The sequence below is a fragment of the Tasmannia lanceolata genome, unplaced genomic scaffold (genome assembly GCF_043159265.1).
Source record: "Tasmannia lanceolata isolate RefF3 unplaced genomic scaffold, GAP_Taslan_0.1 ptg000004l, whole genome shotgun sequence".
In the NCBI taxonomy this organism is placed as follows: domain Eukaryota; kingdom Viridiplantae; phylum Streptophyta; class Magnoliopsida; order Canellales; family Winteraceae; genus Tasmannia; species Tasmannia lanceolata.
Window position 1 is genome coordinate 8,293,805 of NW_027518681.1, and position 17,888 is coordinate 8,311,692.

At 38.0% G+C, this 17,888-nt stretch overlaps 1 protein-coding gene across 2 annotated transcripts in view; it reads right to left on the reverse strand.

Moving 5' to 3' along the window:
* FAAH (fatty acid amide hydrolase) overlaps positions 1-17,888 on the reverse strand; it is a 93,926-nt gene that overhangs the window by 61,802 nt on the left and 14,236 nt on the right. For both annotated transcript variants that reach the window (XM_077377929.1, XM_077377930.1), the window contains 6 exons: positions 17,363-17,434; positions 16,127-16,178; positions 15,011-15,091; positions 14,831-14,914; positions 14,453-14,556; positions 13,886-13,978 (listed from right to left, as the gene is read on the reverse strand). In XM_077377929.1, the coding sequence (XP_077234044.1) occupies positions 13,886-13,978; positions 14,453-14,556; positions 14,831-14,914; positions 15,011-15,091; positions 16,127-16,178; positions 17,363-17,434 (486 nt within the window). The remainder of the gene's footprint in view (positions 1-13,885; positions 13,979-14,452; positions 14,557-14,830; positions 14,915-15,010; positions 15,092-16,126; positions 16,179-17,362; positions 17,435-17,888) is intronic.

The window sequence follows — 17,888 nt, forward strand, 5'->3', positions numbered from 1 at the left end:
GGATAGGGCTGAGGTGGAGGGTCTCATCGTAGGTTTCACTGGCTTACAGATTTCACACTTGCAGTATACCGAAGATACACTCCTTTTCAGTAGTATTGGGGAGGATAAAGTGAGGAACCTCAAAGCGGCTTTGATATGTTATGCAGCAGTGTTGGGCCTAAGGATAAACTTCTCAAAATTGACAATGATGGGCATCCATTTGAGCGATGCAATGATAGTTTTGCTCAGATCCTTGGATATTGGAAGGCTTCCATTCCCAACACTTAGGACTCCCTTTGTGTGTTGGTTCACCTCCAAAGGGGCTTTGAGACCCTATGACTAAGGGTAGAGAAGAAGCTTTCTCCATGGAAGAAGAGTCTTCTCTCCTTGGGAGAATTGCGCATATCAAAGCAATGCTCACCAACCTCACTCAATACTTTATATCCCCTTTCTGTTGTCCCACTGGAGTGATTGATAGTCTTGAGCAGTTCCAAAAGAACTTTCTCAGGAAAGACAAGGAGGAAAATAGGAAATATCATTCAGTTTGCTGGAAGGCAGTTTGCAAGCCTAAGACTATTGGGGGCCTTGGCATTAGGAGCCTTAGGTTAGTGAACATCCTTCTAGGAAAATAACTTTGGCAGTTTGGGGAAGAGCATGATCAGTTTCGGTGAGATGGTTATTGCTATAAAGGATGATTCTAGCTATGGCGGATGGTCTTCTTTGAATGAGTTATGGTTCAAGGGTGTCACTGCTAGGAGAGATATTATGAGAAGTATGGAGAGGTTTTAGACGAGTATTCGTTTCAGAGTGTGCTTGGGCACTCGTATTCGTTTCTAGTAGGATTTATGGCGTTGTACTCGACCTCTAATGATAGATTATCTTGGTCTTTATAGAGTTTCTATCGACGACTGGGTGGGTGTAGGTGAGTCATTTGGCCATTAGAAGGCGAGAATGGTCCGGATAATTTAGTTTAGGAGGAATTTCTTTGATGGAGAGCTCGATATTATGGATGATTTCATGACAAGATTGGATTCGGTCTTCATTGGAAGACAAGGCAAGGACAGACGAATATGGAGAGAGAAGAAACAATGGGAAGTTCACCATCAAATCATTCTTTGAGCAGGTGGGCCCGCTTGCTTCCCCATCTCCAGCCAGGAGGGTGTGGAAGTCTTCTGTCCTAAATCATGTTTATGCTTTTTGCTAGACCACATGTAATGCGGATGAAAATCATAAAGATTGTTCCAGTCGTTGGCGTTGAGCAAGTTTTTATATTTTAACTATTATTTTCGTCATCTTATTTGTAGGCTACTTTTTAGGCATCAAATCCCATCCGTTTAAAGTGTTTTTTGTGTCTTTAGAAAGGTTTTTCGATTACCTATCTAACGAGCCCGAAATCACATGATTTGGATGTGTTTTGAGCAAGTTATGACTGTTTTTAGGAAGGGGTATAGGTCAAATATGGGATTACTATTTTTGGTAAGTTTTTATCTTTATTTAGCTTTGCTTTAGATTAGATGAGTGGTTAAGATTAGTTTTTACTTTAGGTTATCTTCTAGGGTTTCTTTTCTTATAAATATATCTTATCAAAGCAATGTAAAGAGACTTTTGACTTTTGAATATTGAATAGAATTGAGATTTTCTTTTGTGAGAGCTATTATGGCTTGGACTTCTTCTTCTCTTCTCCTCTTGGTGGTTTGGAACCATCTTCTCTCATCTCCTCTCCTCTATTATCTTCTATTTTGTAACACCCAACATTTTTTTAGTGATAATTATAAAGAATATATATAGAGGAAAGTGTTTCTAGTCCGGCCGACTAGAGATCAGTCTCTAGTCCGCCACCCAAAAACACATGGGTCCCACATATTTGGGTGATCTAAAGCATTCATTTGATAGGCCTCATCATAGATAGGATGTCCACAAAAATTCAGCTTCATAGGATCTTCTTAACCCTTCGATTTGTGGAGTTAAAAAATGGACAGATTTGGGTGATGCAAAGCCGTCCATTTTAAGCTCCACAAATCATAGGGTTGGGATGATCCTATGAAGCTAATTTCTTGTGGACACCGTCTCTATGTCAGGGCCCATCAAATGAATGCTTTGCATCACCCAAATATGTGGGACCCATGTGTTTTTGGGTGGCGGACTAGAGAATGATCCATAAGAAGGAGTAAATAAGGTAGGTTTTGGATATGAATGGTACCCAAAAGATAGGGAAATCTATGTGATTGCTTTTAATTTATTTTAGAAAACCTTATATTAGAAAACAATAAGATTACATATAGACTAAGTAATCTTATAAGGAAATTTCTAGATTTTGGGTTATTAGTTTCTTTATTCAAAAACTCTTAACAAAAGAGGATACGACCTTTACAACTCACCAAAGCATGTGACTCACCCAACATACTAAAAATAAGGGGTGAAATCTTAACCAAAAATGAGAGGAAAATATTGTAATTCCCCCCTCACGCCCAACCATAATGGACGCCCATTTCAAATTTCAAAAAAAAAAAAAAAAACTCACGCCCCTTTTTGTCCCTTAAATATATATATAGCTTGTGTTATTGCCTTTATCCCTTAAAAACAAAACAACAGTAGAAGAAGAGATAAAGAAAGGAGTTTAAAGAGAGAGAATAAGAAAAGCCGGAGAAAGTGAAGGAAGGTTGGGGTAGGGTAGATCCAAACAAGTACTTATATTATGCTTCTTGTTTTCATTCATCAGTTACAAGTCATTCTTTTTGGGTTTTGTCAGTACATTAAATTCCCATTAGTAAATGTTCCTTTCACAAACAGGGTACGCACATATGAGGAAAAGGTATTTTGGATATGTTCTTTCACAAACAGTACGTGAGCATATAGTTCAAATGATTTTAGGTGATAGTAATATAAGTACTTAAGCTGCCGAATAATCTCTTAATATAACTGTAACTGTACATACGCATAAGGTTTCAAATGATATTTTTATATATATCTGGTATGAAATTTCGAGTGTATATAACCCTAAGTATCTGATCATCCTTCCAATACTTATTGTCAATTGTTGGAATCAAATGATTTCCTAATTCAAGTTTTGATTCTTGTCAGTTCTTTTAATCACATAATTTTATTCATCAGTCTTATGTATAGATGTATGACTTTTGACTGTTCTTTGGGACAGACAAATTTAATTGCGACTATAGATTTTCGGCAATCCTATCCGATCAAATGACTTTATTATGTATTTATTGTTTCATGTACCTTATATACATAATTGTGTCAGATCAATGACATCAAATGGTTTAACATGCGGTTATGATTTTGGCACTCCTATTGGATCATATGAATTTATGTGCTCTATGTTCCCCAGAAAATATATCTTTTTGTCAGAACATTAAAATCCAATAACCCTATATGTGAAGATTTGTCTATAAACATCTTTTCTTTTATAAAGGTACTCTATTAAGTAGTTATTCTATATAGAGATAATTGAATAAATATTTCATCTAATCGGTTCACAAGTATAGAAAAAAATAAAAATAAAAAAATAATATATATATATATATATATATTATTATCGCGAGACTTCAAATACAAATCAAATAATATATATGGATCCATACATGCATAAGTGAAGGCTCATGTTGGATCCTAGTAGAATGTGAATGCTTTTCATGGTGTGGACTGATACAACGAATAATTAAGTGGGACTTTTTTTCATGATAAAATGATTAGTATAGTCAAACAAAAGTTTGTGGATGACCTCGACTCCCGACAGCCGTATGGCTATCAATTTAAATTTCGTAGTGCAAATTTCTAAGATAGAATAGCCATTTTCAGGTTAATCTCACTCCATCCATAAGATTAGTCTCAAGCTCAGCACCAACCAGGTTTTTACAAGGCAGGTGATAGCTAACTCTGCTTGTATGGGTTTTCAATTTCTACAACAAGGAGGGTGAAGTATTATAAAATTTTATTGTTTCTAAATTAAGTTTATGAAATTCAGTTCTTATATCGCATGTTTGGCATTATATCTGTTTTTCCATTGGAAAATTTTAACTTAACCTTAGTTTTTCATTTACCTGAAAGAATTTGGAAGGCGTATTGAACTATATAAAATATCCAAGAAAAGGAAATGGGGAAGGGTGATGGGAAACCATTGAGTTATCCCCGTAACTAAAGGTATATTGAAAATTTATCTATTAAACCTCAGCCTAAACACCCAAGAACCCTAACTTTAAACCCCTTTTGAGCCTTATTGAAAATTTGCACCATTTTCAAGCCCGAAAACCCTTTTTTAAGATCCATAGCTTAGACCTACCATCAAATCAGAGCCTAAACCCTAGAATTACTTTTCTTTTACCTATTTAAGCATTTACCTATGATATGGACAGCAGATTCCTTCAAGTTCCATATCTGTCCAAATTACCAAAACGCCCTTTTGGCCTAAATTGAGCTAATTTGACCCCGTTTTGCTACTGCCCGTAAAATAATCACGTGTTAATTCAGCCATAGGTTAATCTTTTAAGTGTTTTCTAGTATTCCATGTTAGCCCTAAATATTTCCTAAACCTTTATCCCATTAGGAGTGTAGGATCTTCCATACTATAGGTATTGTCCTGCATCAACTTGGTATCAAAGCCTAGAGTTAGTCGTAGGAAAGCTTTTAGGGTGTTAGTCTCCAGATTAGTGTCTAGTTTTCCTAGATTAGCAACCAAGCTGGGGAGGCTTCTTACAAGAAACCTCAACAATCAAATCCCAATTATCCTAAGTCCAATAACAACTACCAACCTCCAAAGGACTTTAAGGGTAAAGGAATTTTGGGAGAAGGTCCTAAGAAAGGGCAGTACTTTAAATGTAAGGGTTATGGACATTATGCACGTGATTGTCCGAACTGTGTTGCATTTGTAGAGCCCTGACAAGATGAAGGAGAGGATTATGATGATCAAGCCAATGAAGCCGAGAATGATGAGGAACATTATGTGGCCGATGGCTATATTACTGAGGAAGAAGAATTAGAAGCGGAAGAAAATCCAAACAAGGTTAGCGTGATGAGATGTATGATCGCGCAACCGAAAGTGGATGAAGACTGGAGAAGGAACAACATTTTTTCACTTTCACTAAACATCAAGGCAAGAACTGCCCGTTATTATTGATAGTGGAAGTTGCATGAATGTGGTTTCTCCCAGTGGAGTTAGCGGAATGGGACTTAAACCCGAGCCACATCCAAATCCCTATAAAGCTGCTTGGGTTGATCAGTCAACCATTCCGGTTACCCAGAGATGTCGTGTGCCTCTTCAATTTTTATCATACACCGACAATCTGGTGCGATGTCGTTGAGATGAATGTTGCTCGCATTTTACTAGGACGACCATGGTTGTATGACAGAGATGTTCTGCACTATGGGAAATCCAACACATTCGTGTGAGCATAAAGGGAAGAAAATTACCTTACAGCCATGCCCACCGCAACCATTCAAGGTGGCTGAAAAAGAAGGACGTTGCTTCCACCACAAGTCCAAGAAACCCTTAGGTATTCTTAATCAAAAGGATTTTGAAAGAGTGTAAAGAGTCTGAAAAGATTTACGCTCTAGTGACAAAAGAGGATTATATCCTCCAGAATGAGGCCGTTATTGAAATTCCTCCTGAGGTGAAACCTTTAATGAAAGAATATGAGGAATTATTTCCTGAGGAACTACCAGATGAACTACCTCCTATGTGAGACATTCTGCATGCCATTGATCTAGTTCCTGGATCCTCTTTGCCGAACTTGCCCCACTATCGCATGAATCCCAAAGAACATGCCGAGTTAAAGAGGCAAGTACATGAACTTTTGAGCAAAGGCTTGATTCGAGAAAGCATGAGTCCATGTGCGGTACCCGCATTGCTTACGCCAAAAAAGGATGGAAGTTGGCGCATGTGTGTCGATAGTCGAGCCATAAATAAGATCACTGTCAAGTATCGATCTCCAATTCCTAGACTTGATGATATGCTTGACATGATGGCTGGCTCTGCCATCTTTTCAAAGATAGATCTTAAAAGTGGGCATCACCAAATTAGAGTTCGAGTTGGTGACGAGTGGAAGACCGCCTTTAAGACAAAGGATGGTTTATATGAATGGTTAGTTATGCCTTTTGGCTTAACAAATGCACCAAGCACATTCATGAGAATAATGAGACAAGTGCTTAGACTATTCATTGGCAAGTTTTTTGTTGTTTACTTTGATGATATCTTAATTTATAGTAAAACCAAAACTGCCCACTTGTCTCATCTTCAACAAGTATTTGAGACACTCAAGAGAGAGAAACTATACGCAGAAGAAATGCACGTTCTTCAGCAATCAAGTTATATTTCTTGGGTTTATTGTCTCAGTTGAGGGTGTGGAAGTTGATCCTGAGAAGGTTAGGGCTATTGTTGAGTGGCCAGAACCCACTAATATTCATGAGGTTCGAAGCTTCCATGGATTGGCAACATTCTATCGGAGGTTCATTAAAGGGTTCAGTTCCATTATGGCTCCCGTGACGGATTGCATAAACAAATGGGAGTTCAAGTGGACCAAGAGTGCCACGAAAGCATTTCAAGAAGCACAAAGAAGAGGCAATATGGCAGATCTGAACCTTCTCCGCGAAGAGATACGGCTTAGTAGAGAGCACCGTGAAGCATGCAATCGAGACTGTGAAGCGCGCCTTCGAAAGCTACAAACCGTTAGCCATGAGATTCCATGGTATCGATGTTACCAACCGACGTTATTCAATGTTACCACGGTCGAGAGCTATAAGCCCAATACCGATGTTAACCACTCCCACGACATGCCAGACGCAATTGATGCTAGTGATGGGTCGAATGTTCTTGGTGAAGAGTGTGCCACTGATGACAGTTGCTGGGTATACTGAGTCTGAGCCTATTGTAGAGATTGCAGATATCGAGGCCATAAAGAGCATTGTGACTGAGGATGCCGATTCTATAGTACATGAGCACAATGAGAGTATTGACTCTACAGTCGATGCTCCGATCGAGATGATTGTGGAGGTTGAGACCGACGATATCAGTGAACATGATGATCATCAGGAGGTTTGTCAGTCTGCCATTACTGAGCCAGATACAGTTATAGTAGATGCTTTTGTTGCCGATTTCACTGAGCCTGTTGCGATTCCAGCAGATGTTGATATTTTCGAGGATGGTCATGGATTGATACTGCATAGAACTGTCATGCCAATCCTGCCGATCCAGGAGGAGTACGTTGCCATCTTTCCAGCCAGATTACTTCTCCGCAGCCGTTTGTGTTCTTATAATTTTTCAGGGGCGATTTCTTCCATCTCACTCCGTCTGTATTTCAGACGGTTCTTACAGTTCCCACGAGCATGTTACAGCATTCGAGACTCTGATAGATTACGACTTACATTGATTCAGCAGATCGTTTACATATTTGATCCAGGCGGACTAGAACTCGAGGACGAGCTCTTTTTCAAGCTGGAGAGAATAATGCGGATGAAAATCATAAAGATTGTTCCAGTCGTTGGCGTTGAGCAAGTTTTTATATTTTAACTATTATTTTCGTCATTTTATTTGTAGGCTACTTTTTAGGCATCAAATCTCATCCGTTTGAAGGGTTTTTGGTGTCTTTAGAAAGGTTTTTGGATTACCTATCTAATGAGCCCAAGATCACATGATTTGGATGTGTTTTGAGCAAGTTATGACTGTTTTTAGGAAGTGATATAGGTCAAATACGGGATTACTATTTTTGGTAAGTTTTTATCTTTATTTAGCTTTGCTTTAGATTAGATGAGTGGTTAAGATTAGTTTTTACTTTAGCTTATTTTCTAGGGTTTCTTATCTTATAAATATATCTTATCAAAGCAATGTAAAGGGACTTTTGACTTTTGAATATTGAATAGAATTGAGATTTTCTTTTATGAGAGCTATTGTGGCTTGGACTTCTTCTTCTCTTCTCCTCTTTGTGGTTTGGAACCATCTTCTCTCATCTCCTCTCCTCTATTATCTTCTATTTCTTCAATCAAATCAGCACAAAGAAGGATATAAATCAATTTTCCTTTTTTTCTTTGTTCTTGAACCCTAAAATACAAAAACCCAAAATCCATAGATCTCTCTCGTTCTTCAAGATCTCGTTTCGAGACTTTGAAGGATTGTTTTTACGATTAAACCTCAGCTTAAACACCCAAGAACCCTAACTTTAAACCCCTTTTGAGCCTTACTGAAAATTTGCATCATTTTCAAGCCCGAAAACTTTTTTTTAAGATCTGCTTAGACCTACCATCAAATCAGAGCCTAAACCCTAGAATTACTTTTCTTTTACCTATTTAAACCTTTATCTATGATATGGACAGCAGTTTCCTTCAAGTTCCAGATCTGTCCAAATTACCAAAATGCCCTTTTGGCATAAATTGAGCTAATTTGACCCCATTTTGCTACTGCCCGTAAAATAATCACGTGTTAATTCAGCCCTAGGTTAATCTTTTAAGTGTTTTCTAGTATTCCATGTTAGCCCTAAATATTTCCTAAACCTTTATCCCATTAGGAGTGTAGGATCTTCCCTTCAAACGGATGAGATTAGATGAGTGGTTAAGATTAGCTTTTACTTTAAGTTATCTTCTAGGGTTTCTTTTCTTATAAATATATCTTATCAAAGCAATGTAAAGAAACTTTTGACTTTTGAACATTAAATAGAATTGAGATTTTCTTTTGTGAGAGCTCTTGTGGCTTGGACTTCTTCTCTTCTCCTCTTGGTGGTTTGGAACCATCTTCTCTCATCTCCTCTCCTCTATTATCTTCTATTTCTTCAATCAAATCAGTACAAAGAAGGATAGTAAATCAAATTTTCTATTTTTCTTTGTTCTTGAACCCTAAAATACAAAAACCCAAAATCCATAGATCTCTCATGTTCTTCAAGATCTCGTTTCGAGACTTTGAAAGATTGTTTTTATGACTAAACCTCAGCCTAAACACCCAAGAACCTTAACTTTAAACCCCTTTTGAGCCTTATTGAAAATTTGCACCCTTTTTCAAGCCCGAAAACCTTTCTTTAAGATCCATAGCTTAGACCTACCATCAAATCAGAGCTTAAACCCTAGAATTACTTTTCTTTTACCTATTTAAACTTTTACCTATGATATGGACAGCAATTTCCTTCAATTTCCAGATCTGTCCAAATTACCAAAACGCCCTTTTGGCCTAAATTGAGCTAATTTGACCCTGTTTTGCTACTGCCCGTAAAATAATCACGTGTTAATTCAGCCCTAGGTTAATCTTTTAAGTGTTTTCTAGTATTCCATGTTAGCCCTAAATATTTCCTAAACCTTTATCCCATTAGAAGTGTAGGATCTTCCCTATTCTAGGTAGCAAAACAGGGTGTTAGTCTCCAGATTGGTATCAAAGCACAGAGTTTTTTTTTAGGAAACCTTTTAGGGTGTTAGTCTCCATATTAGTGTCTAATTTTCCTTTGCATGCCTACAAGGAGTGATAAGGATTACCACACAATGACATCCGGTAACCAAATATCAAATGAGGAGTTGGCCCAAGTTATTAGAGACAGCCGCGAAGAGATACGCCTTAGTAGAGAACATCGTGAAGCCTGCAATCGAGACCGTGAAGCCCGTCTTCGAAAGCTACAAACCGTTAGCCATGAGATTCCATGGTATCGACGTTACCAACCAATGTTATTCAATGTTACCACGGTCGACAGCTATAAGCCCACAACCAATGTTACCCACGACATGCCAGACGCAGTTGATGCTAGTGATGGGTCGAATGTTCTTGGTGAAGAGTGCTCCACTGATGACAGAGTTGCTGGGTATACTGCATCTGAGCCTATTGTAGAGATTGCAGACATCGAGGCCATGATGAGCATTGTGACTGAGGATGCTGATTCTATAGTACATGAGCACAATGACATTATTGACTCTACAGTCGATGCTCCAATCGAGATGATTGTGGAGGTTGAGACCGACGATATCAGTGAACATGATGATCATCAGGAGGTTTGTCAGTCTGTCATTACTGAGCCAGATACAGTTATAGTAGATGCTTTTGTTGCCGATTTCACTAAGCCTGTTGTGATTCCAGCGGATGTTGATATTTTAGAGGATGGTCATGGATTGATACTGCACAAAGCTGTCATACCGATCCTCCTGATCCGAGAGTACGTTGCTATCTTTCCAACCAGATTACTTCTCCGCAGCCGTTTGTGTTCTTATAATTTTTCAGGGGCAATTTCTTCCATCTCACTCCATCGGCATTTCAGACGGTTCTTACAGTTCAAAGAAGCGTGTTACGGCATTCGAAACTCTGACAGATTACGACTTACACTGATTCAGCAGATCGTCTACATATTTGGTCCAGGCGAACTAGAACTCGAGGACGAGTTCTTTTTCAAGCAGGAGAGAATAATGCAGATGAAAATCATAAAGATTGTTCCAGTCGTTGGCGTTGAGCAAGTTTTTATATTTTAACTATTATTTTCGTCATTTTATTTGTAGGCTACTTTTTAGGCATCAAATCTCATCCATTTGAAGTGTTTTTGGTGTCTTTAGAAAGGTTTTTCGATTCCCTATCTAACGAGCCCAAGATCACATGATTTGGATGTGTTTTGAGCAAGCTATGACTGTTTTTAGGAAGGGGTATAGGTCAAATACGGGATTACTATTTTTGGTAATTTTTATCTTTATTAGCTTTGCTTTAGATTAGACGAGTGGTTAAGATTAGTTTTTACTTTAGCTTATCTTCTAGGGTTTCTTTTCTTATAAATATATCTTATCAAAGCAATGTAAAAAGACTTTTGACTTTTGAATATTGAATAGAATTGAGATTTTCTTTTGTGAGAGCTATTGTGGCTTGGACTTCTTCTCTTCTCCTCTTGGTGGTTTGGAACCGTCTTCTCTTATCTCCTCTCCTCTATTATCTTCTATTTCTTCAATCAAATCAGCACAAAGAAAGATAGTAAATCAAATTTTCTTTTTTCTTTGTTCTTGAACCCTAAAATACAAAAACCCAAAATCCATAGATCTCTCTCGTTCTTCAAGATCTCGTTTCGAGACTTTGAAGGATTGTTCTTATGATTAAACCTCAGCCTAAACACCCAAGAACCCTAACTTTAAACCCCTTTTGAGCCTTATTGAAAATTTGCACCATTTTCAAGCCCGAAAACCCTTTTTTAAGATCCATAACTTAGACCTACCATCAAATCAGAGCCTAAACCCTAGAATTACTTTTCTTTTACCTATTTAAACATTTACCTATGATATGGACAGCAGTTTCCTTCAAGTTCCAGATCTGTCCAAATTACCAAAACGCCCTTTTGGCCTAAATTGAGCTAATTTGACCCCATTTTGCTACTGCCCGTAAAATAATCACGTGTTAATTCAACCCTAGGTTAATCTTTTAAGTGTTTTCTAGTATTCCATGTTAGCCCTAAATATTTCCTAAACCTTTATCCCATTAGGAGTGTAGGATCTTCCCTATTCTAGGTATTGTCCTGCATCAACATGTCTTCCTTCTTCTTCTTTTTGAATGGTCAAAGATTCATTTGAAAGGACCGAGATGGTCAAGTGCAAAAACACAGACACCCCAAGTAGGGATACAAGAAAAACATGGGAGAACAACTACAGATATCAAGGCGGGAGGAAGTCAAAGTATCAAACTGTTCTAGGGCCATCAATCACACCCCATTCCTAGCCAACTTGTCCGCCACATCAATAGCCGATCTTCTAATATGATGGAAGGTGATGGAGAAATTGCCCACAATATCACTAATTTCCTCAAAAATCTCTGCACATCTCCAGGGAAAAGCATGAGACCCCTTCAGCCATTGGATCACGTTAAGAGAGTCCCCTTCTACCACCACTCCATGCAAATATTTTGCTTCTTAATACTTCATTCCTTGATGAACCACTCTGGCTTCCGCCGCATTTGAATCGGCCACTACAATAGGGCACTCAAATCACCGACCCCCTCCCATCCCTTAGAACACCCCCTATGTCGGCCAGTCCCAGGTTTCCAAGACTTGAGCCATCAAAATTAAGTTTCTTTTTCGGCACCAGGAAGGTGGCCATTTCGGTCCCATGAGATCGCTAGACCAAAATTAAGTTTAGCAAGATTGAGGACGAGGTTGCTAGACCACATGTCTAGAAAAAGGTTCTTATGGTAAACCATTTGCTTAGTCATGAGAAGATCATTATCGACAGATGTTGTATGAGTTGTGCAGCAAAGGAGACTGTGGACCATCATTTCATCAATAGTAGCTTGGTTAGGAAGATCTGGTCTTTCATTCTTGGTCTATTCATCATGGTTTAGGCCTTACCAAATCAAATAGTGGACCTTGTGGAGGCTTGGGTTCTCACGCAATGGCCTGTCGAGGGTAGACTATTGTGGAGCGTATCTGGGTCATTGGTTTTGTGGCTAGTTTGGAAGGAGAAGAAAATATATGGATATTAGAAGAAGGAGAGGGGGGGGGGGGGGGGGGGGGGGGGGGGGGGCTGTTGACTGCGTAGTATCCAGTAGCAAGTTCTATCTTTTGTGATTGATTGGGATTGTGTTCTTCCGGAGTTCAGAGGTTATTTAGAGTCCTCCATTCGATTCTCATGGGACGATTCTTTTGAGAGTGGCCTACAATGATTGTTTTCCGTTCGAGTGAATTCCTAGCCTTGGGTCCATTAAGATGAACTTTGATGATTCCATATTTGGAACATCAACCCTGAGGGTATATGCAACATCCTTCATAGTCATGAGTGTTGTCGGATGGGCTTATTCTGGTCGGATTGGTGAGACAGATTCAAATGGGCAAAAGTCTTGGCTCTTTTGAGAGGGATGTCTTGTGGACTCCTTCCTCCTTCACACCCTAGTAATAGAAAGGGGCTTGCTCAATGTCATTTGTTTGGTGAAAGACCGAAAGGGGTTCCATGGAGATTTCTAGATGCTATGGAGAAAACATTAGGGAAGTTGGACGAGCACACATCGTCTTTTTGCATGACCTCTGCTCGGATAATAGTGAGGCGAATCAGATGGCTCAATCTGGGGTGGTGAGATTGGATTTTGCAGTGTTTGATCACCTTACCTCTTGAAGGGCTATTGTAAACTTTGCTTTGGTTTGAGTGTGCAGCCCTTGATCAGCTTGGTCGAGGTTTTTTCGTTTGTCATTAATAAAGATGCACCATGAAAAACAAAACCTTCCTTGCGAGTTTAATGGTAATGGATCTATAGGACATTTCTTTGAGCAGTTGGATTAGTAAGATTTAACACCTAAGCTATTGAAATTTTATGTTTGAGTTGCTGTGCGTAGTTATTGTGCCAATTGATTTAATCCTTTAGTTCACAATGTGTCATTTTTCACCATGTGTCATTTTTCACAATACATGCATCAAAAATGAAAATTCAGAAAGGTCATGAATCTTCAAAAGGCTTGATTTTACATTTCTAAGGAACACCAAGTGACCATAATCAACGACGGTGTTTCAATTGACGCGACAACAAGACCGATGGATCGAGCTTCAAATTTATAATCCATTGGACCAAATGTGGAAGCAACACTTATTGCAACTAAGCCAGGCTCCACCCAAAGAAACTGGCAAACTCTATGCAAAAAACATGAAACCCGAGGGTTCTTGTTGAATCTAATATTTGGGCACCATTCCTGTTTAATCTAATATTTTGGCATCATTTAAATTTTATTGTGATCCATAAGAAAGCCTTGAATAAAAAGAAATGGAACATATAAATATATTGAAGCATAAACAAAACAATGCAGAACAATATAACAATTACACTGTCAATTTTGTATTAGTAACACTAGCTCCATAGTTCTGAACCTCCATGGGCCATACAAATGTTGTGAACCAAGTGGAGTGTATTTTTATTGGTGGCGTAGGCCACACATGCATGTGTTAAAATCCAAAGAACAAAATTCTTACAAATAACTTCCCTCACCTAAGGCATTGGGCTGCAACATAGTCCGTTGCAGTGAATGACTGGAAAACTGCCAAATTAGTGCGGGTATCAAGTGTTAGTTCAGAACGTTTCCTACAAAGAAAATTAAGAAAAAAAAGGGGGCCTGTGAGTACAAAGTCAGCTTATGATGGGAACCATGGTTTTAAATTTCGGCTGAAATCCGAAATTTTGGTCCGAAATTTCAGATTTCGGTTGGGACAGAAACCAAAATTTCGGATTTCGGTTCGTACCGAAACCGAAATTTCCCGAAATTTTGGAAATTTGAGCCAAAAATTTCGGAAATTTCGGCCAAAACTTTCGGAAATTTCAAATTTCGACAAATTGACAATTTTTTTTTCAAAATTATCTTATTTTCCAGAAATTTCGGTTTCAGCCGAGGCCGAAACTGAAACAGAAAACAAAATTTAAATCCATGATGTGAACTACAAGATAGGGTGAGCAACACAAATCCGTTCTGCTAAGGCTCTCGTTTGTTACCAATCCCAATGATTGGAATTTGCAACAAAATCTTTCCTGCAATATAGTGTTATAAGGTAAGGAGCATACCCATCCTCGTAGTCAGCAGTTAAAGAACACAATGATTCAGAACCAATAGAAACAACATGGGCAGCACGCATCTCGTCTAGCTCTGGTAAAACAATCTCAGTAATCTTGAACCAAGACAAACACATAAGTTACAATCTTAATATAGGATGCACTTTTAAATTGTAAATTTCCAGAAATTATTTTCATTTTAGGCTTCGCTTCTTTCAACATAAAATGAGCCTAAACAAATTTGACGTCCATTTTTCACTAAAAAATGGGCGTAACATTTGTTTTACGTCCATTTTACATTGAAAGAAAAAGAGCCTTATAGGAAAAATAAATTTCTTGCCAGCATTACTTGATTAAAAATAAAGCACATATTTCCAATGATAGACTTACTTTGCATCCATAAGTTTTTGATAGTAGATTGAGAACATCCTCACATTTACTAGATATTTCGGTTGAGTACACATCATTAAACCACTGCAGAAGAAAATCATATAATCAGAAAACTATAGTTACATTCAATGGTGATGATAGTCCACCTCTAGGAGTATAAAAGAGAACTGTGATCCATACCTCAGTATATTTTCCTAGTCTGAGTGATCTCAAAGCATCCAAGCTGGCAGGTGATGGTAAACATGGCAAACAGGGAGGTGACTGCAAAAGGAATAAAACGAAGTTTAAAATGATTCCTAGATGTAGTTTCTGAGATATGCACTGTAACAGAGGACAAGGTATAAGTTTTTGGAGGGAGAGAAAGGGGGGGAAGGGGGAGCTGCCATATTAAAAGTGAGAATTCGGATCATAAGTAGATACCAGTAAAAAAAACAATAGGAATGCCCCTTTAATAGAAGTCCAGAATAAATAAGCGGGCTATTATAAGAACATCACACTTGCTATAAAGAATAAAGGAGGGCAAAGTTAATGAAATGCTATTATATGCATGAAAATGGTCAAAATAGGCAGAAAGGATTACGTGCCATATATATCTTTCAAGCAAAACCATTAAATAGGTTAAAGAAATTGTGACTTTGAAATTCTGGGTAAAAGTTCAAAGGGTCAGAATAATAATAAATACTATTCTGTAGGTATGATGACTGTATAAGACAACAAAATTTAAATCTGCACAAGTTACTAAACTGCTGTTTAAAAACTCCCTGGGTCTGTTATTAACTCACCCGAGTTAACTTGGCTTACAACCCTCCTCTTCTTCGTTGTCACAAGACATTCAAAATTCCCAACACCCCTTATTTGAAAGATAGGTTTTCCTACTATTTTTGCTTCTTTCTTCCAAAACCCTAACTCCCTTATTCATAAATTAGAGTTTGCCTCCTTACCATAGCATTCTACATTTCCCAACAAAAAACTGAAAACCCCAAAACCCTAACACTCCCAATTCTCAAGTTACAGTTTCTCTATCTCTCTTTTGTACATCTCTTCCTCTATATTCTTCCAATTTATCATATTCACCTCTCTTCCTGGCATCTAGACCGGCTGTTGCAAGAGAGAGCAGCCACATAGGCTCACTTTTCAACATATTTTGTTTTATTCATTTAATTCATCTACGGTGGCTGCTCTCTCATGCAACAGCGGGTCCGCAAAATGCCTTCTGCGATGGTCCCTAGCAAATCCCTAGTAACAAATATCCATGCATTTCTTGACTTGAGATAATGAGAAGGTTTAAGAAGTTACTGGATTCAAGCTTATTCTATCAGCTGGAGAAGGGCCCAAAATTGCTGCATACCTGAAAAATCCAACAATAACATTAGAATGGCAAGTCAAAAAAATAATAGAAATTGCCTAACATTCCTATATTGTACCGAGCATAAAATTATCCTCAAGTAATGCATAAAAATAAGTCTATATGAATGCATCAGCACTAGCCTTCTCCCTGTATCAAATGTACAGAAAATGTGCTCAGAGTAACCCAGGAAGAAAATTCTATTCCTGTCTTCATAAATTCACAGTTGATTTTTTTCAATACCTCTCCAATTAATGAAAAACTCTCTGAATCAATGAAAAACTCGTTGTTTTAACCTGTAAAAATCGTTGGATTTTATACCAAATATCCAGAAGGTCCTGTTTGACTCAACCGATTTCCGATTTGACCAGGAAAGTTTTTGGTCATTCTCAAAACCCCCAAAGGAGTGGCACTTGAGAGAAGAGATAACCTCGTGATCAGGTCTGACGATAATAATAACCTCATGATCGGGTCTGACTATAATAATGTCATTATAACAAGTAAAAAGGATGACAGTTCCAGGTGGAGGAGTGGAAGAAGAGAGGGATGTGATGACATTGACAACAGCAAGAGCCAACTCTAGTAATTTCAGAGCTAAATTTAGTCAAACCAGGTGCAGTGAGCTTATTTGATTCATATAGAACCCTTGTTCAACTTGTAATCAAAGCAAGATAAGATAGCCAGATAAAACTAAAATATTTATGATGTTGAAGCTAAGACAATATGTTCTCAATGGAAATGAAATGACACTGCAGATATTATGATGGCTTTGCAATAATGAAAGACATCAGGTTGATTGGCAATCACAGTTGCACGTACGAAACAGTTTATCTTTGTGTGCAAATATAAAGATTTGATAGTTAGGAAAATCAATACTCCAGGAAATGTCTCCAAGATGCTCCCAAGTCAAACCATGGGGAAAAAATTGATAAGAAAACACAGAGGATCATAATTATAACTAGAACAATGATACACTACGACTTACTTGTCTAAAGCTCCCAAGTCAAACCATGGGGAAACGAATAGATAAGAAAACAGAGTTTCATAATTATAACTCGAAAAAGCATGGGAAAAAAAATAGATAAGAAAACATAGAGTTTCATAATTATAACTAGACAAATGCTACACAAAACACTTTAAGTTGACAATATGATAGAAATATCCATTCATAAATAGAAACTGCTTACACTAGCATGATATCCTCAACTGTGGCTGCAATGGGTCCAATGACCTCAACTGTTCCACAGTCACATAATGACCTGCAACAGAAGAGTTTGAATAGTTACAAACTTGTCATCTACATACAAATCCCTTGGAAGTAAAAATCAAGGTTGCCAGAGCGGGAATCGAAGGCCCCCAAGGAAGAATCCTGCTCAAGGTTGCCAGAGCGGGAATCGAAACGGGAATCGAAGGCTCCCAGGGAAGAATCCTACTTCCTTGGTAAATATACATATATTACTGCCTGAATGAAAAACTTCTGAAACATGCAAATCCTTCCACAGAAAAAAAAGAGGCCACAAAACTAGTGCAGAAGTTATGATACTAACTACACTAACATATTCTCCTTCCTCTTTATGAAAGTTTATGATATAGTCAACCTTCCCCAATAAAGATTATTATAATCTAAGGTTTGGTCGTGAAGGGGAAAAGACGAAAGAGATATCATAAAATGACTTTTCCCAATAAAGTTTGTTATAATCTAAGATTTGGTCA